The sequence below is a fragment of the Tursiops truncatus genome, chromosome 11 (assembly GCF_011762595.2).
Source record: "Tursiops truncatus isolate mTurTru1 chromosome 11, mTurTru1.mat.Y, whole genome shotgun sequence".
In the NCBI taxonomy this organism is placed as follows: domain Eukaryota; kingdom Metazoa; phylum Chordata; class Mammalia; order Artiodactyla; family Delphinidae; genus Tursiops; species Tursiops truncatus.
The window spans coordinates 53,349,202-53,375,076 of NC_047044.1; the positions used below are offsets into that span (position 1 = coordinate 53,349,202).

The 25,875-nt window shown below is 33.4% G+C and overlaps 1 protein-coding gene across 10 annotated transcripts in view; it reads right to left on the bottom strand.

The window, feature by feature from the left end:
* USP15 (ubiquitin specific peptidase 15) overlaps positions 1–25,875 on the bottom strand; it is a 128,182-nt gene that overhangs the window by 51,507 nt on the left and 50,800 nt on the right. For 8 of the 10 annotated variants that reach the window (XR_012324312.1, XM_019952683.2, XM_019952681.3 and 5 more), the window contains 3 exons: positions 23,651–23,796; positions 18,869–18,930; positions 5,079–5,165 (listed from right to left, as the gene is read on the bottom strand). Coding sequence is in view for 9 of the 10 variants with exons in the window: in XM_019952683.2 (XP_019808242.1) it covers positions 5,079–5,165; positions 18,869–18,930; positions 23,651–23,796 (295 nt within the window). In the remaining variant the exon portion in view is untranslated. Of the gene's footprint in view, positions 1–5,078; positions 5,166–15,340; positions 16,137–18,868; positions 18,931–23,650; positions 23,797–25,875 lie in introns of those variants that run through there. The other 2 variants (XM_033866354.2, XM_019952682.3) reach the window with 2 other exon arrangements.

The following is a 25,875-nucleotide window of genomic DNA, read 5'->3' on the forward strand; positions in this document are numbered from 1 at the left end:
CTCCCATCCTGAGGGTTGTCTTTTCATCTTGCTTATAGTTCCCTTTGCTGTGCAAAAAGCTTTTAAGTTTCATTAGGTCCCATTTGTTTATTTTTGTTTTTATTTCCATTACTCTAGGAGGTGGCTCAAAAAAGATCTTGCTGTGATTTATGTCAAAGAGTGTTCTTCCTATGTTTTCCTCTAAGAGTTTTATAGTGTCCAGTCTTACATTTAGGTCTTTGATCCATTTTGAGTTTATTTTTGTGTATGGTATTAGGGAGGTTCTAATTTCATTCTTTTACATGTAGCTGTCCAGTTTTCCCAGCACCACTTATTGAAGAGGCTGTCTTTTCTCCATTGTATATTCTTGCCTCCTTTATCAAAGATAAGGTGACCATATGTGCGTGGGTTTATCTCTGGGCTTTCTATCCTGTTCCACTGATCAATATTTCTGTTTCTGTGCCAGTACCATATTGTCTTGATTATTGTAGATTTGTAGTATAGTCTGAAGTCAGGAACTCTGATTCCTCCAGCTCTGTTTTTTTCCCTCAGGACTGCTTTGGCTATTCAAGGTCTTTTGTGTCTCCATACAAATTTTAAGATCTTTTGTTCTAGTTCTGTAAAAAATGCCATTGGTAGTTTGATAGGGATTGCAATGAATCTGTAGATTGCTGTGGGTAGTATAGTGATTTTCACAACACTGAGTCTTCTAAGCCAAGAACATGGTATATCTCTCCATATGTTTGTGTCATCTTTGATTTCTTTCAGCAGTGTCTTATAGTTTTCTGAGTACAGGTCTTTTACCTCCATAGGTAGGTTTATTCCTAGGTATTTTATTCTTTTTGTTGCAATCGTGAATGGGAGTGTTTCCTTCATTTTTCTTTCTGATCTTTCGTTGTTAGTGTATACAAATGCAAGATTTCTGTGCATTAATTCTGTATCCTGCAACTTTACCAAATTCACTGATTAACTCTAGTAGTTTTCTACAGTAGTTTTCTAGTTTTCTGGTGGCATGTTTAGGATTCTCTATGTATAGTATCATGTCATCTGCAAACAGTGACAGTTTTACCTCTTCTTTTCCAATATGGATTCCTTTTATTTCTTTTTATTCTCTGATTGCCATGGCTAGGACTTTCAAAACTATGCTGAATAACAGTGGCGAGAGTGGACATCCTTGTCTTCTTCCTGACCTCAGAGGAAATGCTTTTAGTTTTTCACCATTGAGAATGATGTTTGCTGTGGGTTTGTCATATATAGCCTTTATTTTGTTGAGGCAGGTTCCCTCTATGCCCACTTTCTGGAGAGTTTTTATCATAAATGGGTGTTGAATTTTGTCAAAAGCTTTTTCTGCATCTATTGACATGAACATATGGTTTTTATTCTTCAATTTGTTAATATGGTGTATCACATTGATTTATGTATATTGAAGAATCCTTGCATCCCTGGGATAAGTCCCACTTGATCTTGGTGTATGATACTTTTAATGTGTTGTTGGATTGTTTGCTAGTATTTTATTGAGGATTTTTGCATCTATATTCATCAGTAATACTGGTCTGTAATTTTCTTTTTTTGTAGCATCTCTGTCTGGTTTTGGTATCAGGGTGATGGTGGCTGAAACTGACTTTTCAATTAGCATTTATATTTAACATTATAAACACTATAAATAATATATTATTAATATTATTATATTATATATAATATATATTATTATATAATATATATTATATAATATATATATAATATATATAATATATATAATATATATTATATATATAATTATATATTAATTATAATTAATTATATATTATTAATAATATATTATTAATATTTAATATAACATTAAATATAATTTAATCCTCATAACTGTAATTATGCTCACTTTGCAGTTAATGAAATGATACTTTCAGCAACTAACTTGTCAAAAGCCAGATGGCTAGTCTCTGGCAGTCTCCAAAATCCAGTTCCTTTTCATCGCTTAATCTCTTACAGGGAGTCATTTCCATTTCAAATAAAAGAGCTTTAAATGAATTAACAGAAAAATAGAATGTGCCCCGATGTGGAATGCCAAGAGTTGAGACAATAAATACATTAAAGAGACTTTTTCAGAGGAAGTATTATAGTAAAGCAAATGCAGCAAGACAGAAGAAAAATGCGGAGAGTGGAAAGATTTTGGTACATATTAAAAATGTACTTAAATTATAATTGAGGCAAGAATTAATACTATATGGATTAACAAGTAAAACTACTACACAGGGTGAATGAACAATATTCTGGCATCTGATTCTTCATAATATTAGTCTTTAATAAAAACTTAAACTTTATTAAACTTCAGTGAAATAATTCCAAGTACACTTTGTTATTACTTTTATAACAAATATTCTTATTTCTGGAAATGAAAACTTTATATCTTAATAATGCATCAGTTTAAGTCTTGAATTTGTAAATAAATGCCATATAAACGTTGTGTCACAACTACTGATTTTAATATGCAGTTTACACTTGGAGTATTATCTCCACATATATGAAGTTTCATAAACGTATTTAGTCTTAAAAGGTCATTACCCATTTTACATACTTTTAAAGAAACTATGCTATTTCCATCTGAAGTCTTAAGCAGCTACTTATTTCCAGAAGTCGAAAAGAAAGTCAAGAAATAAATTTTATGTGAAATAATTGTTATAATTCAAGTTTTTTAAAGTAAAAAGAAACTCTCCATTTTGTAAATGTTTAAATTTTGTTCCTTACCAAGAAAGGTTAAGTTTTACTTTTAAGTAAGGTGGTACCAGTAGCTGTTTGCTATTAAAATTTCCTAATATGAAAGGACTATTTTAGTGTCTAAAATAGACAAATATAGATAGCTAACAATATAACCTAGTCATAGGAGTAGAATCATTAATTAATCATGTTCTAAACTTTTAAGACAACACTCCAATTCCTCTCTTAATATCTTCTGCAGTCAGAGGTTTTGAGATCAAATTGTACTGTCATATTTTTACTGTGAGAGGGAAATAAGACAAAAACAGAAGCACCAGATCACATATACTAATATGGCAACTCTGGTCAAAATACAGCCTATGGTCAATACAGTCTATATACAATGCTAAAAAATCTCTCCAAAGAATAACTAATTATAAATACATGTTATACCTGGAACCAAATTCTTTTATAGTAAATGTGGGAGCCATCTGCAATTAGTAGAAACACATATTTTATCTCATATGAGAAAATGACTTTTGATGAATTACATTAAAAGATACCATGTAAAATACAAACCAGATTACAGGAGGATATTTCCCTTTACTTTTTTGCCTGTGGATATACATTTTTAAATAGAAGAGAACACACTACACTGCAATTTTGGATATCCAGTGTCTTCAATATTTCACCATTATACTACAGTGCACGTATCTTGTTACTACTGAAGTAAGGAATTAGTGTTTTAAATCTTCCTGATATATATAGCAAACTCTTTTCTACGAAAGTTGGACTAATACTCCAACCACTCAAACAGAATCCTTACAATAACAGATACCATCACTTAACTTTTCCCAATGAGACTGAGGTGGGGGAAAGTGGATGGAGTTGTTTATGTTTTTAATTTACATATCTCTAGTTAATAGTGAACTTGAACATTTAAAATGTTTGTTTTAATTCTCTTATTTTCATTGCCCAGCTGCATCATTTAACTACTTTTCAAGTTGTCTTAAAAAATTTCTCACTGATTTTTATGAGCTTGATATACTAAGAATATCTGCCCTTCCTTTGTCATTTGTAGCAAGAATATTTTCCATTTATTTGCTGTTTAATTTTTAATATGCCTGACAATTAAAATTTTAATTTAAAGTTTTAAAGAGAAATAGCAATCCAATTTTTCCAATAGCATTTCCTGGATAATCTGCTCATTCTCCATTAGTCTAGGATACTTTCTGATCACATTACATTCTTTTATATATAAAGGTCTGTTTCTGGGCTCTCTTTTCTATTCCACTGATCTGGAGGTATATTCTTGGGTCAGTACTATGCTGTTTGAATTCTTATATCTTTATAACAGGTTGTGATACTTAGTAGGATTAATCCTTTCTCATTGTTTTTCCTTTCCAAAGTTATTTTGGCTATTATATATTTATAATCCAAATGTATGTTAAAATTAGAATCATTTTGTCAAGCCCTACCTCTCCATATGAATTTTAAGGGAACACTAATTAAACCTATAAATTCAATTAATGGTGCTTTTTAAAAGATTATTTCACGAATAGTTTCAGTCCTTTTGAATTTACCCTTTGGAATAATCAGATGCCATTTATGAACTGGACAAGTAGTGTAAATATTTAACTACATAAATCCTGTAAACCTAATACATAAACTACAATGTATATCTCCAAGAAGTAAAAGGACAATAATCATCTGGATTAAAATTCTTCCCATAATTGAATGGACTAATTACAAATAGAGTTTTCTTTTTATCCTTTTATATAAAACCATGCCAATTTTCAAGGTAATACATCCATGTCAGACGTTGTAGTGAATCCCAAGTGACTTTGAATCCTTTTTCTTATAGCAATATGGCACACATTTTCATGTAATTTTTGTAAATCCTAAGAATCTGAATACTATTCCTGATGGAGCAAGGGAATTGTTTCTCCAAACTTCTTCAGAAAAAGTAATTGCCTTTTTGATAAACATAAAAATTTGTATGTCTTCCAGTTGAGAATCACTGATAAACACTTTTAAAAAACACTATGTATTGTCTGTGATTACATGTCTAGTTCTAAAATGACATCTGAAATTTATACTGTTCCTAAAAATTTGAATTCTAACAGACTTGTATATATATTTCAATAATTAGTGTTTAGAATATGAAATTCTGAAAGTGCTTTATTTCTTTTAGTAAATTATTGTAGTATATATATTAAATCAAGAAGTTTATACCTCTGCTTGCTTTCTTGTGAAGTTACTCCTTGAAGAACTGACCAGTGATTTAAACGAAAATCAATTTTAATGCATTAAGACTTTTATCCTAAATTTTAGATACAAGAGATTTTTTGCAACCACAATAGGGCGATCAATTAAACAAAGAGTTTTTAAGATTCAGTGCTTACTTTCTGTTGTTGATGTTGTTATAATTATTTGATAGAGATGAAGGAGAGATCTTTGGTAAAGTTGAAAAATTGGATGCACCTGGGGACCTTTAAAAATATGAAAATGTTAAATTAGATAAAAAATGCTGAATTTTGAAATTAATTATGAAATAAAGAAAAGAACTACAGATGACAATGTATGTAGTAAATGAATGCTGGAAAACAGATTTATGAGCAAAATCACCATATACCCTTTGGTTTTCAATTTCCAATGTATTTGTTCATATAAAAAGTAATAGTATATAAGGGAACTATTTTCAAAGGAAATTTATCAAATTAAATATAAAACTTGATATTATTCTTAAAAATCTACTAATGCAATACACCCAGTTCTGAGTTCAGGTAACCATTATTAATATTTTACAATCAATAATTTCCTTAAATCAATGGAAGTAAAATATTAATTTTTAAAGGAAGCATGTAAAAGAAATCCACTCTGTGTCTCAGTAGGTACTATGGCATTCCAATTATATACAACACAGACACAGATATCATAGATTTTACCAATTTTTAAAACTGTAAGGCAAGAGGGATGAAATAGCAAAGAGAATTCCAAACATAATCCTGAGAAGTAATTTTTGGCCAAGGTTATCCCTGAAAAAACTGAACAGATATAAATCTCACTATCTATTACACACCTCACTAATTCAGAATGTTTTTGGAGAAATCTAAATTACTAATGGCTTTTAATCAACAAATATGCTTTATAGGTATGATTTATAGTAAACAAATCCATTACATAGGAATGATTATTTTAAAGTAGTACTTAAAAGTCTCTAAAAGATTTAATTTCCCTTGTAATTTTGTATACAATTTTAATTTACTAGGCAACATCTAGGTCACGGGCTGTAAGAGGCTAATACTTTCAGTCCAGTATCTCAGTCATCATAAATTCTAAATTAGTGAGGCCCAAAGTGATTACTGTTTAAAAATTATTTTATTTCCTCTACTAAGGTGCTAATGAACAGCAAAATGGTCATTGGGCAGGAAAGTGTAACCTACAAAATTTGCTTTTAGGTAATTTGGATTTTGCTAAATTAAGTGGTGGGTAATAAAATTTCTTACATATAAAATTTTATTTAACTTTTGAAGTTTTATATATTATGAAATATTGGTAAAATTTTTTCCTTCATTTTAAAGGAGAGTTTTTTTGTTATTGTTGATGCAAGTTATATACAGGTAGATTACATTAAGTGGGACTTCTATTTAGCTGCCTTTCTGATGGAAGACCCTTACAAGATTTTATTTAACTGCACCACCCTCAAATCCAAAAATACAAGCAACCAAGTTTTAATATAAAACAATGTCGAAAACAAATTTAAAAGGTAATTTTAATATCCTAATATTTTAAGGTACTAATTTTAAGATATTAATAGAATTAATATTAATATAGAAGTATTCTGGCATTTTCTGCCTTCACATTAAGAATGCTAACTTAGGAAAACAATCTAAAAACACTGAGACTGACTTATAATCAATGAAGGAGGTTAATTTTTCAAAATGTATCCATCTGACTACTATTTAATTCAATTCACTACAACTTTTCAGGTATACAGATAGAAACTGAAATATTCCCTTGAATTTTACTTATAGTAAAAATTATGAAAATAAAGATTATTTTATTTATAATATTATATTTATTACATATTATATACGGCTGAGGCATATATATATATTTTTTTTTTCCCTTTTTCTGCCCATCTGTGGCCTTTTTACTATTCATTAGCAACTCTATCCCAGAACAGTATTAGAATTTTCTATGAAATTCATTAAAACACTCAAACATTTATTAAATGATTACATTATGCCTTGCCCTTGTTAAGTACTAGGAGTACAAAGAGAGAGACAGTTCCTGATCTCAAATAGCTCCTACTCTAATAGGGGAAAATGATACAAGCAAAGTAACTATAAAACAGTATAAGTCCTAAAACAAATTTTAAAATTATAACAAAAAGGGCTTCCCTGGTGGTGCAGTGGTTGAGAGTCTGCCTGCCGATGCAGGGGACACGGGTTTGTGCCCGGGTCCTGGAAGATACCACATGCCGCCGAGCGGCTAGGCCCGTGAGCCATGGCCGCTAAGCCTGCGCATCCAGAGCCTGTGCTCCGCAACGGGAGAGGCCACAACAGTGAGAGGCCCACGTACCGCACACACACACACACAAAAAAAATCAAATTTTGTGGGTAGTAACATGAAGTGATTTTAAAACGATGTGCACAGTTGGAGGGGTAGTTGGAAACTGGAAAGTTAGAGTACTCCAGGTGGAAAGAATAGCATGTGAAAATGTGTGGGACTATAGAAAGCATGATGTGTTTAGGGAATTACCAATGAATTGGCTGAAAGAGTAGGGTGTAGTGATAGGCACAGAGGTTAGTAAGGTAAGTATGATAATGAAGAACCTTTTTATGTTCTCTGAAGGAATTTGGATTTTATCCAATTGTGCTGTGGCATGTTGAAAGATTTTAAGAGTATCAACATAATCAGATTTGTATTCTAAAAAGGTAACTTTTGAGGAAGAGAAAGAGACTGAAGATTGGAAGAGCATTTAGGAGACTATAAAAACAACAAAGGTGAGAAGTAATAAAGGCTGGGACTAGGACAGTGGAGTGGGCAAGGGCAACATGTCTTGGAGGTTTAGGAAGCAGTTCTCAAAGTACAGTCCATGGACACTGAGGGGGATACAAGATCCTTTCAGGGTAGCTGTCCATGATCAAAACTATTTTCATAAAAACACAGACGTGTTATTTATTATCTGACCTCCTTCACTATACAAAAACAATGGCAGGTAAAACTGCATAGTGCCAAGGAGGTAGCCGTGAAAAATTGTGGTATCATGGATTCAAAATAAGAGAATTTCTTTAGGAGATAGTTATCAAAAAGAAGTATTAATGGGGAAAAAAAAAAGAAGTATTAAAGAGAGGTCAAATAAACTAGGTTTAAAAAAAGTTAAATAAGGACTTCGTTAAATTCTGAATATTTGGTAAGGAATGGTAAGCACTGCCTTTTTAAAGAAGTTGGCTATTAGAAGAAAAACTAAGTGGTATTCAGAAGAAGCTGATGGTCTTGTTTTAAAAGATGGGAGAGATCTGTTTATATCTATAGGTTAGCAAGGAAGATGATACTGGAAAAGAAACAAAAGCATGAACTAATGTTAACTGAGTGTCTACTATACATGTGGCAGTATGCTAGGCATTTATATGTATAGGAGAGAGGAGATAACGAAGGAAAAACGAGGTCTAGGAAACATTGAGATAAATACTATTGGTAGAGAGATTGTTCTTAAAGAGCATGGAGATCAGAGAGAGCAGGATGGATGTGGTGATCCACAGCTAAATAAAAGTATGATAACACTTTTTACCTCCTGTTACAGACATTATGGTTAATAGTTAGATCACTTATCTATTGTGATTCCAACTTCTGACCGAGATTACACACAGCCCAACCTAGCTAACATTTGTGGAGTTAGTGCAGGGGTTGACTAGTCAATCTGTGGATTATAACCTGAGTTCTTTAACTCTCTTTCTTTGATATAACTTGGAAATTACACTGTTTATTAGCAACTTCGCACTAGTAGCTTTCTGAAGAGACGAGTGAAGAAAATGCTTAGAATATTATACATAAACTAGATATTAAGCCATTTATCTAGTGTTAAAGTAATTTTGGCTAGTTTGGGCTAAGTGTAATATAAGGCAGTGAATCGTCTCTTAACAAGACAGAAGGTAAAACATGAGTTTAGCTGAAATGATTTCATGAAGAGAGAAAATTAAACTTCATCCCTGACAACTGAATGCAGTATTTTAATTTCCCTATTCCCAATGTTTAAACTAAAAGCCTGCAATTCAAGGCTAAGCTGAACTTCTTACTTGAACAGAAAAATACAGCTTGTTCTTTGTAAGTTACCTACATAGTCAACATACATGGAAATCTAATACCATACTGAGCAATCAAAATATAGAGAAATTAAGTCTGAAGGCTGACATAGCAAAAACAGTTATTTAAAACTTTTTATAGTTATTTTCAAACCTGATATAAAACAACCCGAATTTGTAAATTTTGACATTATAAAACAAAAACTATCTTATTAAGAAAAACAAGACCAACCTTAAACTTTCCCCATTTCTAACAATCATCCTAGGGTAAGTTCTTAGAGAAAAAGAGAAATTTAAATCTCTTGAAAAATTAAGCACTTTTACTCTTGTGAGATACAGATTAGTTCAGTTCAACAAGCATTTGCTATGTGTCTCCTCTGTGTCAGGCAGGGTGTTAAATACTTAAACAAAAGACAATTTAAGGAAATTTATATATAAAGTGTTTCTCATAACCTGATTTTTGTTCCTCGTTTTGACTGCTCTATATGGTATTTGACAAAACATTCCACTTACAAAAATAAAATTACAGTTACTCTTCTTTAGCCATTATCAATCTCAACACCAAAACTGCAATCCATTTTTATTTTTGCTGTATTACAGATATCTCCAAACATACACAAGTCCTCATGTACCCAATATCAGTCATTCAGCTTCAAAAATTATTAACATTCTACCACTCTTGGTTTATTTATAATCTCCTTGGCCTCCACATTCCTTCATGTTTTTGCTGGACAATTTTAAAGCAAATCCCAGACACTTATAATTTCACCTGTAAACACTACAGTATGCATCCCCAGCAGGTAAGAAATCTTTTTTTGATACTATTGTCCGTCCCAATCTAATAGTCAGTTCATGTTCACATTTTTTCCCCAGTTGTCTCAAAAACTGGGTAGTTTGAATCAGGATCCAAAATAAGTTCATACATATGCAGATTAATTTTAGTAACTTCAAAAGCCCTTACTGCTCCCTACCAGCTAACTTCTCCGGTTTCATCTTACTATGACAATTGTTTATTTTCCATTTGTCCTGACTTTTGTATCTATTCATATAGTTAACTTTGACTTACATGTGTTACTGTAAATTGCTCAAATCTTTTTTAGAACAAACCAGGGGAGAAAGGAAGAAATAAAATAACCAATAATTATTTGTGAGTACCTCTGAATCAAGCATCTATATGAGAACTGAATACTTAAGTTACATTCATTTATGCATGAAATATACTATGTAAATGTATTAATTTCAATTAAATCTGGATATGGCTTTTAAATATTGAAGCTAACACTAACTAAGAAGCTTGACTGTGACCATGCTATCTTTGGTAAAACTTGGAGACACAGTACTAGGTTATACATTATCTTATCACAACAGAAAGTAGGTAACAGTGTTTACATGAAGGAAAGATTTATTTAATCAATGTGCATTTTCAGCATTTCAAAGGAAAATCTGCATACACACTCAAGATCTTAATGAATATTAAATTGAGGAACCTCAAAGTACAGAGTTACGTGAAGTGTGTGTTTATGTACAAGCACAAGCTTTTCCAAAGATTTGGAGTTTGGACCACCAAAATAAAATAACCAGAAAAAACTAGTTTATCGGTAAATACAGTACACAAGAACTTCATTCTACCATTATGCTGCCTTCATCGTTAGGTGACAAACACCCAGGAAAGGATGTGTATATATAAATAACAAACAGATTTACATACAGTTTCTTTTTCTCTCCAGGAATCCTGCCTTTCCAACCAACTACACCTTAGTTATCTTTCTTCTTTCAGTACGTTACATGATGAATGATCTATACCAGGTGTTCCATTTTCTGACTAGGTATTCATCCCCTCTTTTCCTACTATTTGTCATTCTCATCATGCTGACATCATTTGTCAAATACACCGAATCTCTTCTGTCTCCCCCCAATTTCTGCATCGTTTAGCACTGCTTACCATTCCCTTTCTTCTAGAAGTTCTTTTTTCCTTTGGCCTCTATGACAAAACAGAATCCAAGTTTTCCTTAATCTACACGATTACCTATTTGATCTTTGTTTCATATCATTACTTAGGGATACCCTTTAAGGTTTAGTGTGCAGTTCTTTACATTTTTAATTAGATAATTCACATACACCTTATATTTCTCACTTCTAGGAATATAACTCCATACCTGCAGTTCTCATTACTCTCCAAGCTTTGGCTCCCTATATTTAACTTCATCCTAGGCAGTTCTGTTTGGCTGTTCCATTACCTCAAACTTTATAGAGTCTCAGAAAAAGTCATTCTATGTCTTTTTCTTTAAAAAAAATTTTTTTGGAGTATAGTTGATTTACAATGTCGTGTTCTATGTCTTTTTCTTAATGAGACCAATAATAAGAATAAGATAAAATGAGATGAAGCATGAAAGAAAATTTATTAAGACTCAAAATGTCTTTAAAAATGACAAGAAATTGCAGGTTTTAGAATGTTACCCTAGATTTATGGCTCACAGGCTGCATTTCAAATTGAAGACATGTTATTAACTTAAAATATATGAATATGCATGAAGGACAAGAAATGAAAAACTGGCTCTTGAGCCATCCTCTCGACCGCTACATCCAAAATCACTCAATCCCCCATTTCCAGTATTTGAACAAGGTTAAAATTGGTAACAAATTTGTATGCTTTCATAGAAACTTTAAGAATGCACTTTCTGTGAACTATAATAACCTGTTCTTTTAGTACCAAAATAAAACTGTCATAACCAAATCTAATCTTTCAAGTAAGCAGAGACTATCATGCTTATAAATACTTAAAAAGTCTCTGTACAGTTTATTGTTAAAATGAAAACACTTTATCTGACAAGAGTTTCCTAATATGAATTTTCAATCTAATAGGTCTATCCACCATTTCTGAATCCATTTATACAGTTAACTGTGCAATTACTATATATGCAAATTGGGCTTAATAACTCTTTAAAAAATTCTAAAGTATATGCTAAGTTTTTCTACCTGTATTTAAACAGGTACAATAGCATAACAGCTGGTGTAAAAAAAATAAAAACAATACTGCAGAGTCACCTAGATGTTTATTATTTATCCTAACTGAAAAATAGTATGCAATGGTTTTATTTATAAAGTGCTTCCTCTCTCCAAGAAGAGCACTCAGGGACAGAGTGCTGTAAAAATACTAATATGCCACTAGATTAAGTTTACACTTAGTGCTTCAGTCACTAATTTGGAATTCTGTTAATCAGAACACCACAGACGGCAGGGGGACAACATATGAGTTAAGAACTACTGGCTTAGTTTTCTATTTGATTTTTTTTTAGCCTCTCATGCCTTACCTTGTTGATTTTGGATTCTTCTCTGAATATTTTCTAGCCCATGAAAACTGCCTCTTCAGCTAACAATGACGCTTATCTTCCTCCACCAGATTTTTACTCACATGTTTTGTCAATATTTTTGAGCAATTAATGAAAACGTCTGAATTAAATCAACTTCTCATGTTACCCTCACAAGAATTTTTACTTATTTCAGGAAAACAGCAAAATTTGGACCTTTTTATTTCCATAATGTTAGTAATCTCAAAGGCATTCTTTGAGATAGTTATACCTAAATGAAACCATACAAAAAAAAATTAATAGTACAATTAAGTCAATTAATGAAGTTGTACTGCTTCTAACTGAGGAATAAGGTCTTAACATTAAAAAAATTTTCTGGAAAGTAAGGGATAATCTATTGATTAGGTTTCTCCTCTCTTCAGGAACACCCAGGATTCTACAATTATTCTATTTAAAATAATTAAAAAAAAAATACAGGATGTGGGCTTCCCTGGTGGCACAGTGGTTAAGAGTCCTCCTGCCGATGCAGGGGACACGGGTTCGTGCCCCGGTCCGGGAAGATCCCATATGCCGCGGAGCGGCTGCACCCGTGAGCCATGGCCACTGAGCCTGTGCGTCCGGAGCCTGTGCTCCGCAACAGGAGAGACCACAACAGTGAGAGGTCCGCGTAACGCAAAAAAAACCAAACACACACACAAAAACAAGATGTAACTAGCCACACATCTCCAACTGAATAATCAGACTATCCACCCAATGCCAACATCTTTGGAAAATAGTCAAATTTAACAGAATAGAAAAAAAGTTAGAGTGGTTTAAGCTTTTCTAAGGTATCATTAGAAAATACCACGTTTTTGAGAGGTTTTAAGAAATGAGATGCTTAAGAACTAGATTAGAAATGCACGTTCTTGGTTTTCCCTGGTGGCGCAGTGGTTGAGAGTCCACCTGCCGATGCAGGGGAGACGGGTTCGTGCCCCGGTCCGGGAAGATCCCACATGCTGTGGAGCGGCTGGGCCCGTGAGCCATGGCCGCTGAGCCTGCGCGTCCGGAGCCTGTGCTCCGCAACGGGAGAGGCCACAACAGTGAGAGGCCCACGTACCGCAAAAAAAAAAAAAAGAAATGTACGTTCTGATTAACAGAATAGAAAAATAGAGTGGTTTAAGCTTTTCTAAGGTATCATTAGAAAATATCACGTTTTTGAGAGGTTTTAAGAAATCAGATGCTTAAGAACTAGATTAGAAATGCACGTTCTGAAAAAAACTAAGCATTTTAATATTTTAAAAATACAGCATGAATATAAAGATGAAAAATTCAAATTATAAATTGATATCTAGCAGAAAAATCCAGATGGAAAACTTTTGAAAATTTTTTAGGTAGGTTCTTAGGTTTCTAATATAGATTTTGGATTGTCTTAGGGTATATACATTTTTATAAATAGGACTACATGTTTTGTTTTGTTTTTGCGGTGTTGTGGAGCACAGGCTCCGGACGCGCAGGCTCAGCGGCCATGGCTCACGGGCCCAGCTGCTCCACGGCATGTGGGATCTTCCCGGACCGGGGCACGAACCCGTGTCCCCTGCATCGGCAGGTGGACTCTCAACCACTGTGCCACCTGTGAGCTTAGCATCACCTGTGAGCTTAGTAGCAATGCAAATTCATGAGCCCTACCCAGATCTACTGAAACAGAAATTCAGGGGATGGGGCTGAGGAAACAGTGTTTTAACAAACTGAACAGGTGAGTCTTCGTTCTATCACCATATTATAGCTTTTAATGATTTTTCCTTGGCTTTTGACACTCTAGGTAGGAAACGGTTATGTGCTAAGCAGTATGAGCACTGGACAGACCCCAGGTTAGTGATGTTTATTAGAACTAGCATCTTCATACCATGTTGAGGACGAGGGGTTGTCTCCTGACAGATATGATGACAATTATAAGCATATAAAACAGGCTGTTCTGTATCTTAATAACTTGAAGTTTCTTTCTTGAGGAACTTAAAATTACATGCCTTCTGCTGGAGTTGAATTTGTCTAAGTTACATCTGCTTGTAATGTAACTTCAATGAACACACACAGAATTCTACTTTTCTTTTAAAGTTGCCATTTACCCAAAAAAAGAATTTGCATCCTTACTTCAATTATATACATATAAATAAATGTTAATTCCTCACTTTTTTTATCTATACTATTTTCCTCCACTACAGGTGTTTTCTCAATGTTCTTGAATATTATAATTTTACACAGTATGTTCTAAGTTTACCTAAATGGTACTGAGTGAAATCTCATTTTGTTTTTATTTTTTCTCTCAACTCTATGTTTTAAAGTTTATCCAGTTTCAAAGATCTCACCACTGTTACTTCTATCTGCTGCACTGGCATTCCACAGTATATCACCATCATTTTTCTTATTCACTCTACCAGAGACAGACACTTAGCTAGGCTGTCTTCAAATCCCCACTACCACAAACAACGCAGCTACAAAGATTGTATATTCAGGGACCTGTGTGAAAAATTCCACTGAGTGATGGGTCAGAGGGATTAAGCATTCCTGATTTAATTTAACACTGATATATAGCATGGTAGTAGTTTGTACTCCCACCATCAGTACTAAGACTTCTCCTACAATACTCCAAACACTTTTTATTAGCATCCTTTTAAGTTTTTGTCATTCTGATGGCTATTAGATTGTATCTCATGCTTTAATTTTTCTGATTACTAGTGAGTTTGTGTATCTCCTCAGCTACCTGTCAGCACTTGGGCTTCCCCTTCTTTAAACTATTTATATCTTTTATTTTTTAAAAGCTTGTTTGCTTTGTTTCTGTTAATTCACAGCAGTTCTTTGTACACTGTGGGTATTATTCTCTTGTAGGTTTTAGATTTTCTAAAACCGACATTTGACTTTTAACTTTGTATATGGTTCCTTTAACAGAAATACTTAATTTAATGCAAACATTAATTTTCGCACTACGTTCTGTGATCCCTAAGTCACATATATTTTCCAAAATATCTTACTAGCTTTAAAGCTTTACATTTCTTATTTGAGTCTTTAGTCCTTCTGGAGTCTTTGTATGTAATGTGTAAGGCAGTGATTCTGCTTTCTTTTCTCCAAATAGTACTCCTAATAAAATCTAAGCACCTATCTGCTTTAAGCAACCTGTTTTTCACTGCTGAGCAGTGCCACTTACCATACATACAGGAGTTTTTCTTAGCTCACTAGTTTATTCCAGTCTATTTGCCTTTCTTTTGCCAGTGTCATAGTGTTTTTATTACCATAGCTTTGCAGTAATCCTTACTATCTAGTAGGTAAACACTTCCCTTCCTCCTCTTTGTCAAAACTGACTTAGCTAATCCTGGATCTTTACTGGAATATGTTAATTTTAGAATGAGTTTCTGAAGTTTCTCACACACACAAACAGAGGGAAAAAAAAGGTCAGGATAGAATTTTGTTTCTGTGTTTTAAAATTTATTTTATTTCCTTTTGGCTGCTATGGGTCTTCGTTGCTGCGTGCAGGCTTTCTGTAGTTGTGGCGAGCGGGGGCTACTCTTCATTGCGGTGCGCAAGCTTCTCACTGCAGTGGCTTCTCTTGTTGCGGAGCACAGGCTCTAGGCATGAGGGCTTCAGTAGTTGTGGCACATGGGCTCAGTAGCTGTGGCTCACGGGCTCTAGAGCACAGATTCAGTAGTTGTGGTGCACAGGCTTAGCTGCTCCGCGGCATGTGGAATCTTCCTGGATGAGGGCTCGAACCTGTCCCCTGCCTACTGCTATATCAGTAGTTATAGTTGAGTCAGAGACCCTATGGCCCAGAAAGCTAAAAACACTTATCTGGTTCTTCATAAAAAAGAACGCTGACCTATGGGTATGGAAAACACCTATTAATTTTTACAAATTAATCTTGTATTAGATAATCTTGCTGAATTCTCTTAGTTCTAGAAGTCTGCTGATTGGTTTTGGATTTTATGTAGATTGCATCATATGTAAATAGTGAATTTTATTTCTTTGTAAAATTCTAATCTTATTTGGTTTGTGTTCAAAATTTCTCAATTAAATGTTTGCTACAGATTTTGGGTTTATAGGCTTTAACAAGTTAGGAGAATTCCCTTTTATTCTTAGTTTTTTGAGAGTCTTTTCATACACTAGATACTGATTAAAAATTTTTTTTGTATTCTAATGAACTATCACTTGGCAATTTAGTTTATTAGCTAGGTTAGCAATTACTAAATTATTTATTTATTTAAGAATCATTATTTTAAGGTTTCAAAACACAAATTCACAACCTCTTATCAGAAAATCTGAAATTCCAAAGTTTCTGAAAACTTAAAAAATTTTTCATAATTCACTTCAGGGCAATCTAACTTGAACTGAAATGATGCTATTTACACTCCTTCTTTATCTTACTTAGTGTGGATACTTACTGAATATTAATGTGCTTAACTATAAGAGTCCCCCTGGACTCTACAAAAATAGTAAAATAATAGGTGGCACACGTACCATATTACTTCTCAGAGGTTTAGAAAGTCCAAATATTGAAATACAACTAGCCCTAAGTGTTTCTGATAATCCTAAAACCCTTAAAAATATTTCCTCCCATTCGGCATGTTGCCTTTTCACTCTGTTGATTGCTTCCTTTACTGTGTGGAAACTTTTTAGTCTGATGTAGTCCCTTTTGTCTATAATTGCTTTTGTTGCTTGTGCTTTTGGTGTCATATTCATGAAATCACTGCCTAGACCAATGTCATGAAGCTTTTCCCCTAAGATTTCTTCTAGATGTACAGATACAGGTTTTTTTTTTTTAACATCTTTATTGGAGTATAATTGCTTTACAGTGGTGTGTTAGTTTCTGCTTTATAACAGGGTGAATCAGTTATACGTATACATATGTCCACATTATCTCTTTCCTCTTGCATCTCCCTCGCTCCCACCCTCCCTATCCCACCCCCCCCATCCCACCCCTCTAGGTGGTCACAAAGCACCGAGTTGATCTCCCTGTGCTATGCGGCTGCTTCCCACTAGCTATCTGTTTTACATTTGGTAGTGTATATATGTCCATGCTACTCTCTCACTTCGTCCCAGCTTACCCTTCCCCCTCCCCGTATCAGGTCTTATTTTTAAATCTTTAAACCACATATCTGGTCAGGGGTTAATATCCAAATATATAAGAAACTCATTACAATTCAACAGCAAAACCCCCAAATAACCAGATTAAAAAATGGGCCTGAGACTTCTTTGAATAGACACTTCTCTAAAGAAGGCATACAGACAGGTAATATGTATATTAAAAAGATGTTCAACATCAGAAATCATTGGGGAAATGCAAATCAAACCACAATGAGATACCACCTCACACCTGTTAGGATGTCTATTATCAAAAGAACAAAAGATAATAAGTACTAGCAAGAATGTGGGGAAATTGGAACCCTTGCATACTGTCGGTGGAAATGTAAGATGGTGCAGCTGCTATGAAAAACAGTATGGAAATTCCTCAAAAAATTAGAAATAGAACTAGCATATGATTCAGAAATCTCATTTCTGGGTATATATTCAAAGGAAATGAAATCAGTATCTTGAAGAGACATCTGCACTCTCAAGTTCACTGCAGTATAATTTACAATAGCCCAGATAATGAAAACAACCTAAATGTCTATTGACAGATAAATGGATAAAGAAAATATGGTATATACATACAATGGAATTTTATTCAGCCTTAAAAAAGCAAGGAAATCATGTCACATGTGATAACACTGATGAACCTAAGGGACAGTATGCTTGGTAAAGTAAGCCAATCACAGACAAATACTGTATGATTCCACTTATATGAGGCTATGTAAACTAGTCAAACTCATAGAAACAGAGAGTAGAACGGTGGTTCCCAGGGGCTGGGGGAAGGGAGAAGTGAGGAATTACTCTTCAACAGGAATAAAGTTTGTTATACAAGATGAATAAATTCTAGAGATTTGCTGTACAACAATGTGCCTACAGTTAACAATACTGTAAGTGCACACATTTAAAACTTTGTTAACAGGGCAGATATCAGTTATGTTTTCTTACCACAATTAAAAAAAAAGTTAAAAAGGTTTCTAATCACTCATTTACCATCAAAAGCAATTCTTATACTCCTTTATCTCTACTTGTGCTGTTATATTCTAAAACACCTATCTAAATAAATAAAATATTGCTTTCACGATTAGATTTAAAATATGTTGCTTTCACATCAGATTCATTTTCATAAAGAGCATTCTTTTAACAGACACTTTTAAAAATACCACAAAATGCTTGAAAAATATTAAATAAAATGTTTAATAGTGATTTGATTGTATTAGACAATGCACCATTACATTTATAACGTATTTATACTGTACCTTATTCTAAAAGAGATTAGAATTGGAAGGCTTTTAAATTACAGCATATTCATTTAAGTGCAAACTTAAATAACTTCTATACGAGAATAAAATATTAAAATATAAAGAAGTTATATATATTTACAATTGCAATACACAATTAGGTTCTTCTATCATTCTGGATTTTATTATCTGAAATCAAAGCTTCAACATCATGCACTGAGTCATAAAAAGTGGGAGCACTTACTTAGGAGTAGAAGGACCCCTTGGCCATGTTCCGTCTTCATTCTTCTGTTCTATCACTAACACCTGCAAATAAGACACAATAAAAGAGTGTTTTTCCTTAACCCTGAAGTTAAAATAGCTTTAGAAGATTAGCTGTATATGCTAAGAAACTAAAGTAACTCTGCGATGACTTAAAGGACACAGTAGACAAGGTGAAGAGGTATTTGCATTTTGATTCCAAAGCTGGCCAAGGGAGATAAAGAGACCTTAAATATAAGAAGTCAGCAATGACGGTCAGAAAGAAAGAAGGTAAAACACTACAAGGAAAATCATTGGTTCTATGACTTTAAGTATAAAAAACTAGATGCAATATAAGTTCCTTGAGTTTAGGGCACACTTTCTATTTCTTTTCTATTTGTAGCTTGTAAAAGTACTGTGCAAAAAACAGATGCTGAATACATGGTTATAGTTGTTGTTAAACATACTGATGTATGATCTCAGTCAGCTATTATTATGCAAATACTGAGGAACAGTGGCAAAGATAATCCCAAATTACAGAGTATACATAATTACACATAATTTGTTTGGGGCTTTGAAATTTGTCTTTATTTACATTATAAAATTATAAAATCTTTTAACATAGAAACGATAGAGCCATGTGTGTGAGAATCAGACTAAGTTCCCTACTGCAGCATGGTCAGGGTAGACCAAAAACACCTCTAATAAATGAAAAGTACAGGCTAAGGTGAGCTATACTTTATTTTAAAACATCCCAGAATCTTTTTTCATATGTTTCAGTCTAAAAAAGAAGGCTTTCTTCTAGTTTTTACTAGGGGCAAGTCTGTGCAAAGAAGAAAAACTAACCAAAATAATTAAGTTAACAAAAGAAATATGTGATCATCTCAACAAGTTAATATCTAAATTTCCACAGGAAAACTATAATATAGAAAACATGCCTTGAAGTAAATTCAAGGCATTAAAAATTTGTATATATTCTACATATTCAGTTTCATTAACTCTTGTTTCTTAAAATTGCAATTTTGTAACCTGTTCTGTATACTCTTAGTAATATACTTTTCCCAAGGGCTTATGCCTTTTTTTTTTTTTTTTTTGTGGTACGCGGGCCTCTCACTGTTTCGGCCTCTCCCATTGCGGAGCACAGGCTCCGGACGCGCAGGCTCAGCGGCCATGGCTCACGGACCTAGCCACTCCGCGGCATGTGGCATCTTCCCGGACCGGGGCACGAACCCGTGTCCCCTGCATCGGCAGGCGGACTCTCAACCACTGCGCCACCAGGGAAGCCCAGTAATATACTTTTAAGTATATGTTTCAGGCAATTTATAAGCTGCCATTTGGATCTTAACCATGTAAAATGTAAGCCTGATTCAGAACACATATACCAATGAAATAGCGATTTAAAAAATTCATGGAATCTTGCTGTTGAAAGAGTATGCTAATTAAAATACTAAAGTTGTCTTTTAAAAGAAAAAGTTATTTCCTACATTCAAAAAACACACATGAGGGACGTCCCTGGTGGTCCAGTGGTTAAGACTCTGCACCCCCAGTGCAGGGGGCACGGGTTCAATCCCTGGTCAGGGAACTAAGATTTCTGCATGCCACATGGTGTGGCCAAAAAAACAAACAAAAAAACACACACACACGAAGTATATGTAACATATAATGAATAAGTGCGCTGTATACCTGCCATCCTGATCCCTCCCTGATCATATTTCTCTCCTTACCTACCACAGACAATTAACCATTATGCTCAACTGGCATCATTCTGATATGTATTTACATATTTCTACATATTTATAAAATTGAATTTAGTGAGTAGTTTTTAACTTCTGAAGAAAGGTTTTCCTTTGCTACAACTTATAACTCTACAGACATCTACATAGAAATTATATTATATAAAAAAAGATATATACATACATACAAACTTTGTCTCTAGGAGGACTTAAACCAGTTATAAAACAAAAGATTTTACCTACAGAAAATTTCAAAGTTATGCATTTAATATAATTATTTATGGTTTGTTTTTTAAAGGAAGGTCTTAAAGCTGAAGAATCAAGTAAATATTTAAAGTTCAACTGTAACCTTTAATTCCTAGCAGTATTTGTACTTTAAATTTTTTGTCTTTTTTATCTTCCCGGACCGGGGCACGGACCCATGTCCCCTGCATCGGCAGGCGGACTCTCAACCACTGCGCCACCAGGGAAGCCCCAAATTCTTTTTGTCTTTACAGTCACAGATATTAATGTTGAATGCCACCAGAAATGTTAAAACTCACTCGTTTATTCAAATGTATCATTTTCTGAATAAAATTTTGCTCATGGTTAAAACTTTAACTCAAAATGAAATTATTTTTTAAAAGATTTTAAGATTTAATTAAATTGAACACACACATACAAGGGAGAGAGATAAAGACCACCCATTTTGGGAGATAAACTCTTCAATAATGTATCTTCGTTTCACTTTCTAATGAGGATACTTTTATTTCAGTAAAAAAACAAAACAAAAAAACCCAAACTTCTTTTAAGTCTAAGATAGTGTTTAGTTCATTTATCATCAGTCAGAAAATAACTGGTACAAAACCTAGAAAATTTAATCCATGTTCTTTGAACCATTCCTATTTCAAAAGATCAAATGTCCCTAAAGATATTTTATAAGAATAATATATTTAATAAGATAATCTTCTTATTAAAATAATTTATTGTCATCTTCATTCTGATAAATGCATTCCTATCAAGAATAACAAATTAAATTCTCTAAGCCTTGGTTTTCTAATGTACATGATGAGTACAATAATAGCCATTACTCAGAATCAATTACTGAAAAGATTTAAAGAAATAATCCTATATATTTTAAATTGTACTCCTGGAGCTACCTCAAGGCCTGATGGATGGTAACCAAGGAGAGAAGTGTATGTCTATTTGGAAGACAGAAAGAGGAAGTTGGCTGGCTAAGGAGGGGAGTGTTGACTAACCAGTAGAGTTCCAAATGTCTCACACACTCAGCTTCAACTGGGTAACTCTTTTTTTTTTTTTTTTTTTGCGGTACGCAGGCCTCTCACTGTTGTGGCCTCTCCCGTTGCGGAGCACAGGCTCCGGACGCACAGGCTTAGCGGCCACGGCTCACGGGCCTAGCCGCTCCGCGGCATGTGGGATCTTCCCGGACTGGGGCACGAACCCCAGGCGGCAGGCGGACTCTCAACCACTGTGCCACCAGGAAAGCCCTGGGTAACTCCTTTTAATTGTAATACATATTATTAGATTTCATAAGATTTCACGTAAGAATATAATGGCTAAAATAAGTCTGAAAATCACTGTTTTATAGCCGAGTACAATACTTGATATATAGTAGGCATTTGCTAAAAAATTAATTTCCTTCTGTTCCTCTGAGTTTAATAACTTACATCATGTATCAGTATCAATTTTAAATAAAACAGAACAAAACAAAACAAAAAACTTCCATATACTAGAGTGGCAGGCTCTGGGTTAGGTACTAAAATAAAAATAAATAGGACACAAAGTCCAACTAAAAACAGGACCTCACAGTCTAGTTGGGGAGCTTAATATATAAATAACTTAATGAATGATACAAGACACATATGTAAATCACTATGGAAGTTAAGGGAGAAATTTCTTCTCCAAAGTAAAACAAATCCTATACCTCAACTAGATACTGAGATAAATACATCAGGAAAGGCTCAAGAAATGATGTGACAAATTTTGAATTGGAATTTGAAGGATGAATAATCTGATCTGGTTAGATTATATGAAAGGATGGGATGCTTAATTTCAATATTTGGATGTTTAAAAGGACTTTTTCTGGATGAATGCAGGGACTGGGGCAACAGGCAGATGGAACAACATATATGAAAGCACAGGAGTATGGAAAAGCATAGCAGGCTTAGGGAACTATAAGTAGTTCAGTTTGGTATTATTAGAGTGTAGATCTAAAGGCAAGGATAATCGAAAGATGCTGGAAGACTAGGCAAAAGGATAAACCATGACTTGCATGCTGCATTAAGGTGCCTGGACTTTATTCTACAATTGTTAAGGAGCCAGGAAAGGTTTATGAAAAGGAAATAATAAGGTTTACATTTTAGGAAGAGTATTCTGACAGAAATACGGAAGACTGAGAACGAACATGCAAAAGACTGGAAGCAGAGGGATTTGTTAAGAGATTATGGAAAGATAAGGGGTGAGAATGGGATACAAAGATTAATTAAAGAGATATTTAGAAGGTGGAAGCAGTAGAACTTGCTGATTGTGTCTAAAAGTCTTCATTTCTCAACACATTCATTTCTTTAGATTCTGTCATAAAGAAAGACCAAATTGGGGGTTGATACCTTCTAGCGGGGGTTGGCAAACTAAGTTCACTTAGCTCACTGACTGCTTTTGTAAATAAAGTTTGTTGGAACATAGCCATATCCATTTTTTACATATTGTTTATGGCTACTTTCTTGCTACTACAATGGCAAAGTTGTAGTCGTGACAGAGACCTTACAGACCACTGATCCAAAAATATTTATTTGATCCTTTACAAAAAGTTTGCTGACCCCTTATTAGCTATTTTTCAATGGAAAATAATTTCTTTTTAAAAAGTAGGTTATTCTCAAGCTCAAGGAGAGAAGCAGAAGTTATAATTAGTGACCAGCAGGGATAGAGAAGAGTTAGAAAGAGGAAACCAGAAACAGTAGAATCCATTATAGATTGTCAGGATAGCCATAAAGTTTGTGACTCCCAAAAACTTCATGTATAATATGCTTAAAATAAACAGTATTGCTAAAAAATACCTGTCCTTGGTATAAACCAGCATCCTGAATGGTGCTGTCTGGTTTATTCAGTGGTTCAAATGTATTACTCATGTATTTGTTCCACAATCTGGTCTCCTTTTCATCTGGAATATTGAAGATTTTTCTTATTTCCTTTTCAATTGTATCTAGATTTAAGGAGGAAAGATACGTAAATATAATATTTAAAAATATACCACAGAGAGTTAAGTGCTCACTAACATAAAAATCCTAAATTTAAATTACTGATATAATAGCAAGAATAGATGAACAAATATGTAGGAAATACATAAAAACAATAAAGAAAAATTTTAAGACCAGGTATACTTTTTAGGAACAAAATGGTAATTATAACTCAGATGATTACTTTGGGAAATTAAGACCTCAAAAGGTAGGAGTTCAATCATATAACACTAAAATATAATTTATGTTATACAGGATGAACTTTAACTTTTTACACATTATAAAATCAATATATTTTCTAATGATATGTTGGAGTTAGAAATTAAAGTATGACTCAGAGATGCCACAGATAAAAAATATTTTAAGTTATAACCAATTTAAGAATAATTTATATTAAGTTGAATACAATTTACAGTTTAAATAGCTAACTAAAATTAAATAGAATATAGGGACACAAAGAAAAGTGCCTTCTTTGAAGAGAGGTCTGAATTGGTCAAAATTTCTTGTTTCCAAGGTAAAGCCATATATTTTCTTTATTTCTAAGCCAATTATCTGAACGGAAGAAGTCTTTCTTTTAAAAAACTGGAGCAGTTTAATCTGCTGTAAAATAAGATATAGGAGTGTCTACATGTTTGAGAATAATTAAGTTTCGGTACCATATTTAGATGAATCTTTTAAAGTACATAAACATTAGAAAGAGATATTAGAAAATATTACTATATCTATCAAATTATGGTCAATAACTTACCTAACTTAGACTCAAGAAAATTACACTTAATATATTTTATGGCATATAAAGAAATATGAAATACTTCTAAATTTTAGAATACTTGATTAATTTTGGAAAAACCATTATTTGTAAAATACTAAACCTAAAAATACATGTTCTCTTAAAAAATATAAAAACCCACATCTATCCTACATAATTAAACTTAGTCCAATAACACTGTTTATGTTCTACTTAGCAGCTAATGTTCTTTAATAGTCTTATAGTCAATGACAGTTTGATTAAGGCATTAAATAAGTAGTAAATACTATAGTGTATTTCAAAACCTAATGCAAACTAGCCAGAACATTTAAAAAATTACATTAAAGAAATATAAATATACTGTAAGTACTGCTTTCTATTTTGGCGGCATTAATTTTTTTTATTGAACTGTAAATGTATACAGAAAAATGCACAAATCGTCAGTATATAATGATAAATTTCCATAGTGGATACACCCGTGTAAGCAGTACCCAGATCAAGAAACAGAAAATAACGTAGGAAGGACGACAGAGGAAGAAGCCAAGGAAGGGAGGTCATTTTAGTCTTTCTATAAAAATGAATACTTCTTTCCTGATTGAAGAAATAAATCTTGCTCATTGCAAAAATTCAGAAAATACAAGTACAAATAAAATGTCCACCTAGAAATAACCACTGTTAACATTTTGATACTTCTTCCAGGCATTTTTTCTATTAATACATACATATTTATATACATAATATCATATATACCAACACATATGGAAATGCCCCCTTTATTGAGTTTTGAAAAGGGTAATGCAAAGACCCTGAGATGGGAATGTATTTGGCATGTTTTAGAAGAGAACGGTGCACCAATGTGGCTAAAGTGGAATGAGCAAGGTGGAAATAAGACCATAAAGGTACACATGTAGGATCATACAGAATTGAGGCAGTTATGAAAGTATTCTATTTTATCTGATTAAGAAGAGAAGTCATTTAGGAGTTTTGAGCAGAGAAGTGGTATGATCCAATTGACACTTCAAATGTTCACTTTTGCTGCTAGTGAAAACAAACTGCAGGATGTCAAGGGTGAGAGACTAGGCTACTACAGAAATCCAAACCAAGGTGGTAACTGTGGAAGCAATGTTAAGTGGTCAGACTGGGAATAGATTCTGAAGGCACTGCTTAGAAGATACATTGCTAAATTATATGCAGGGTGAGAAATAGAAGAGAATCAGAATGATACCAAGGGTTTTGGCCTAAGCAATTAGAAGAGTGCAAGTGATGATTACTCAGATGAGGAAAAATGACAGAGTAG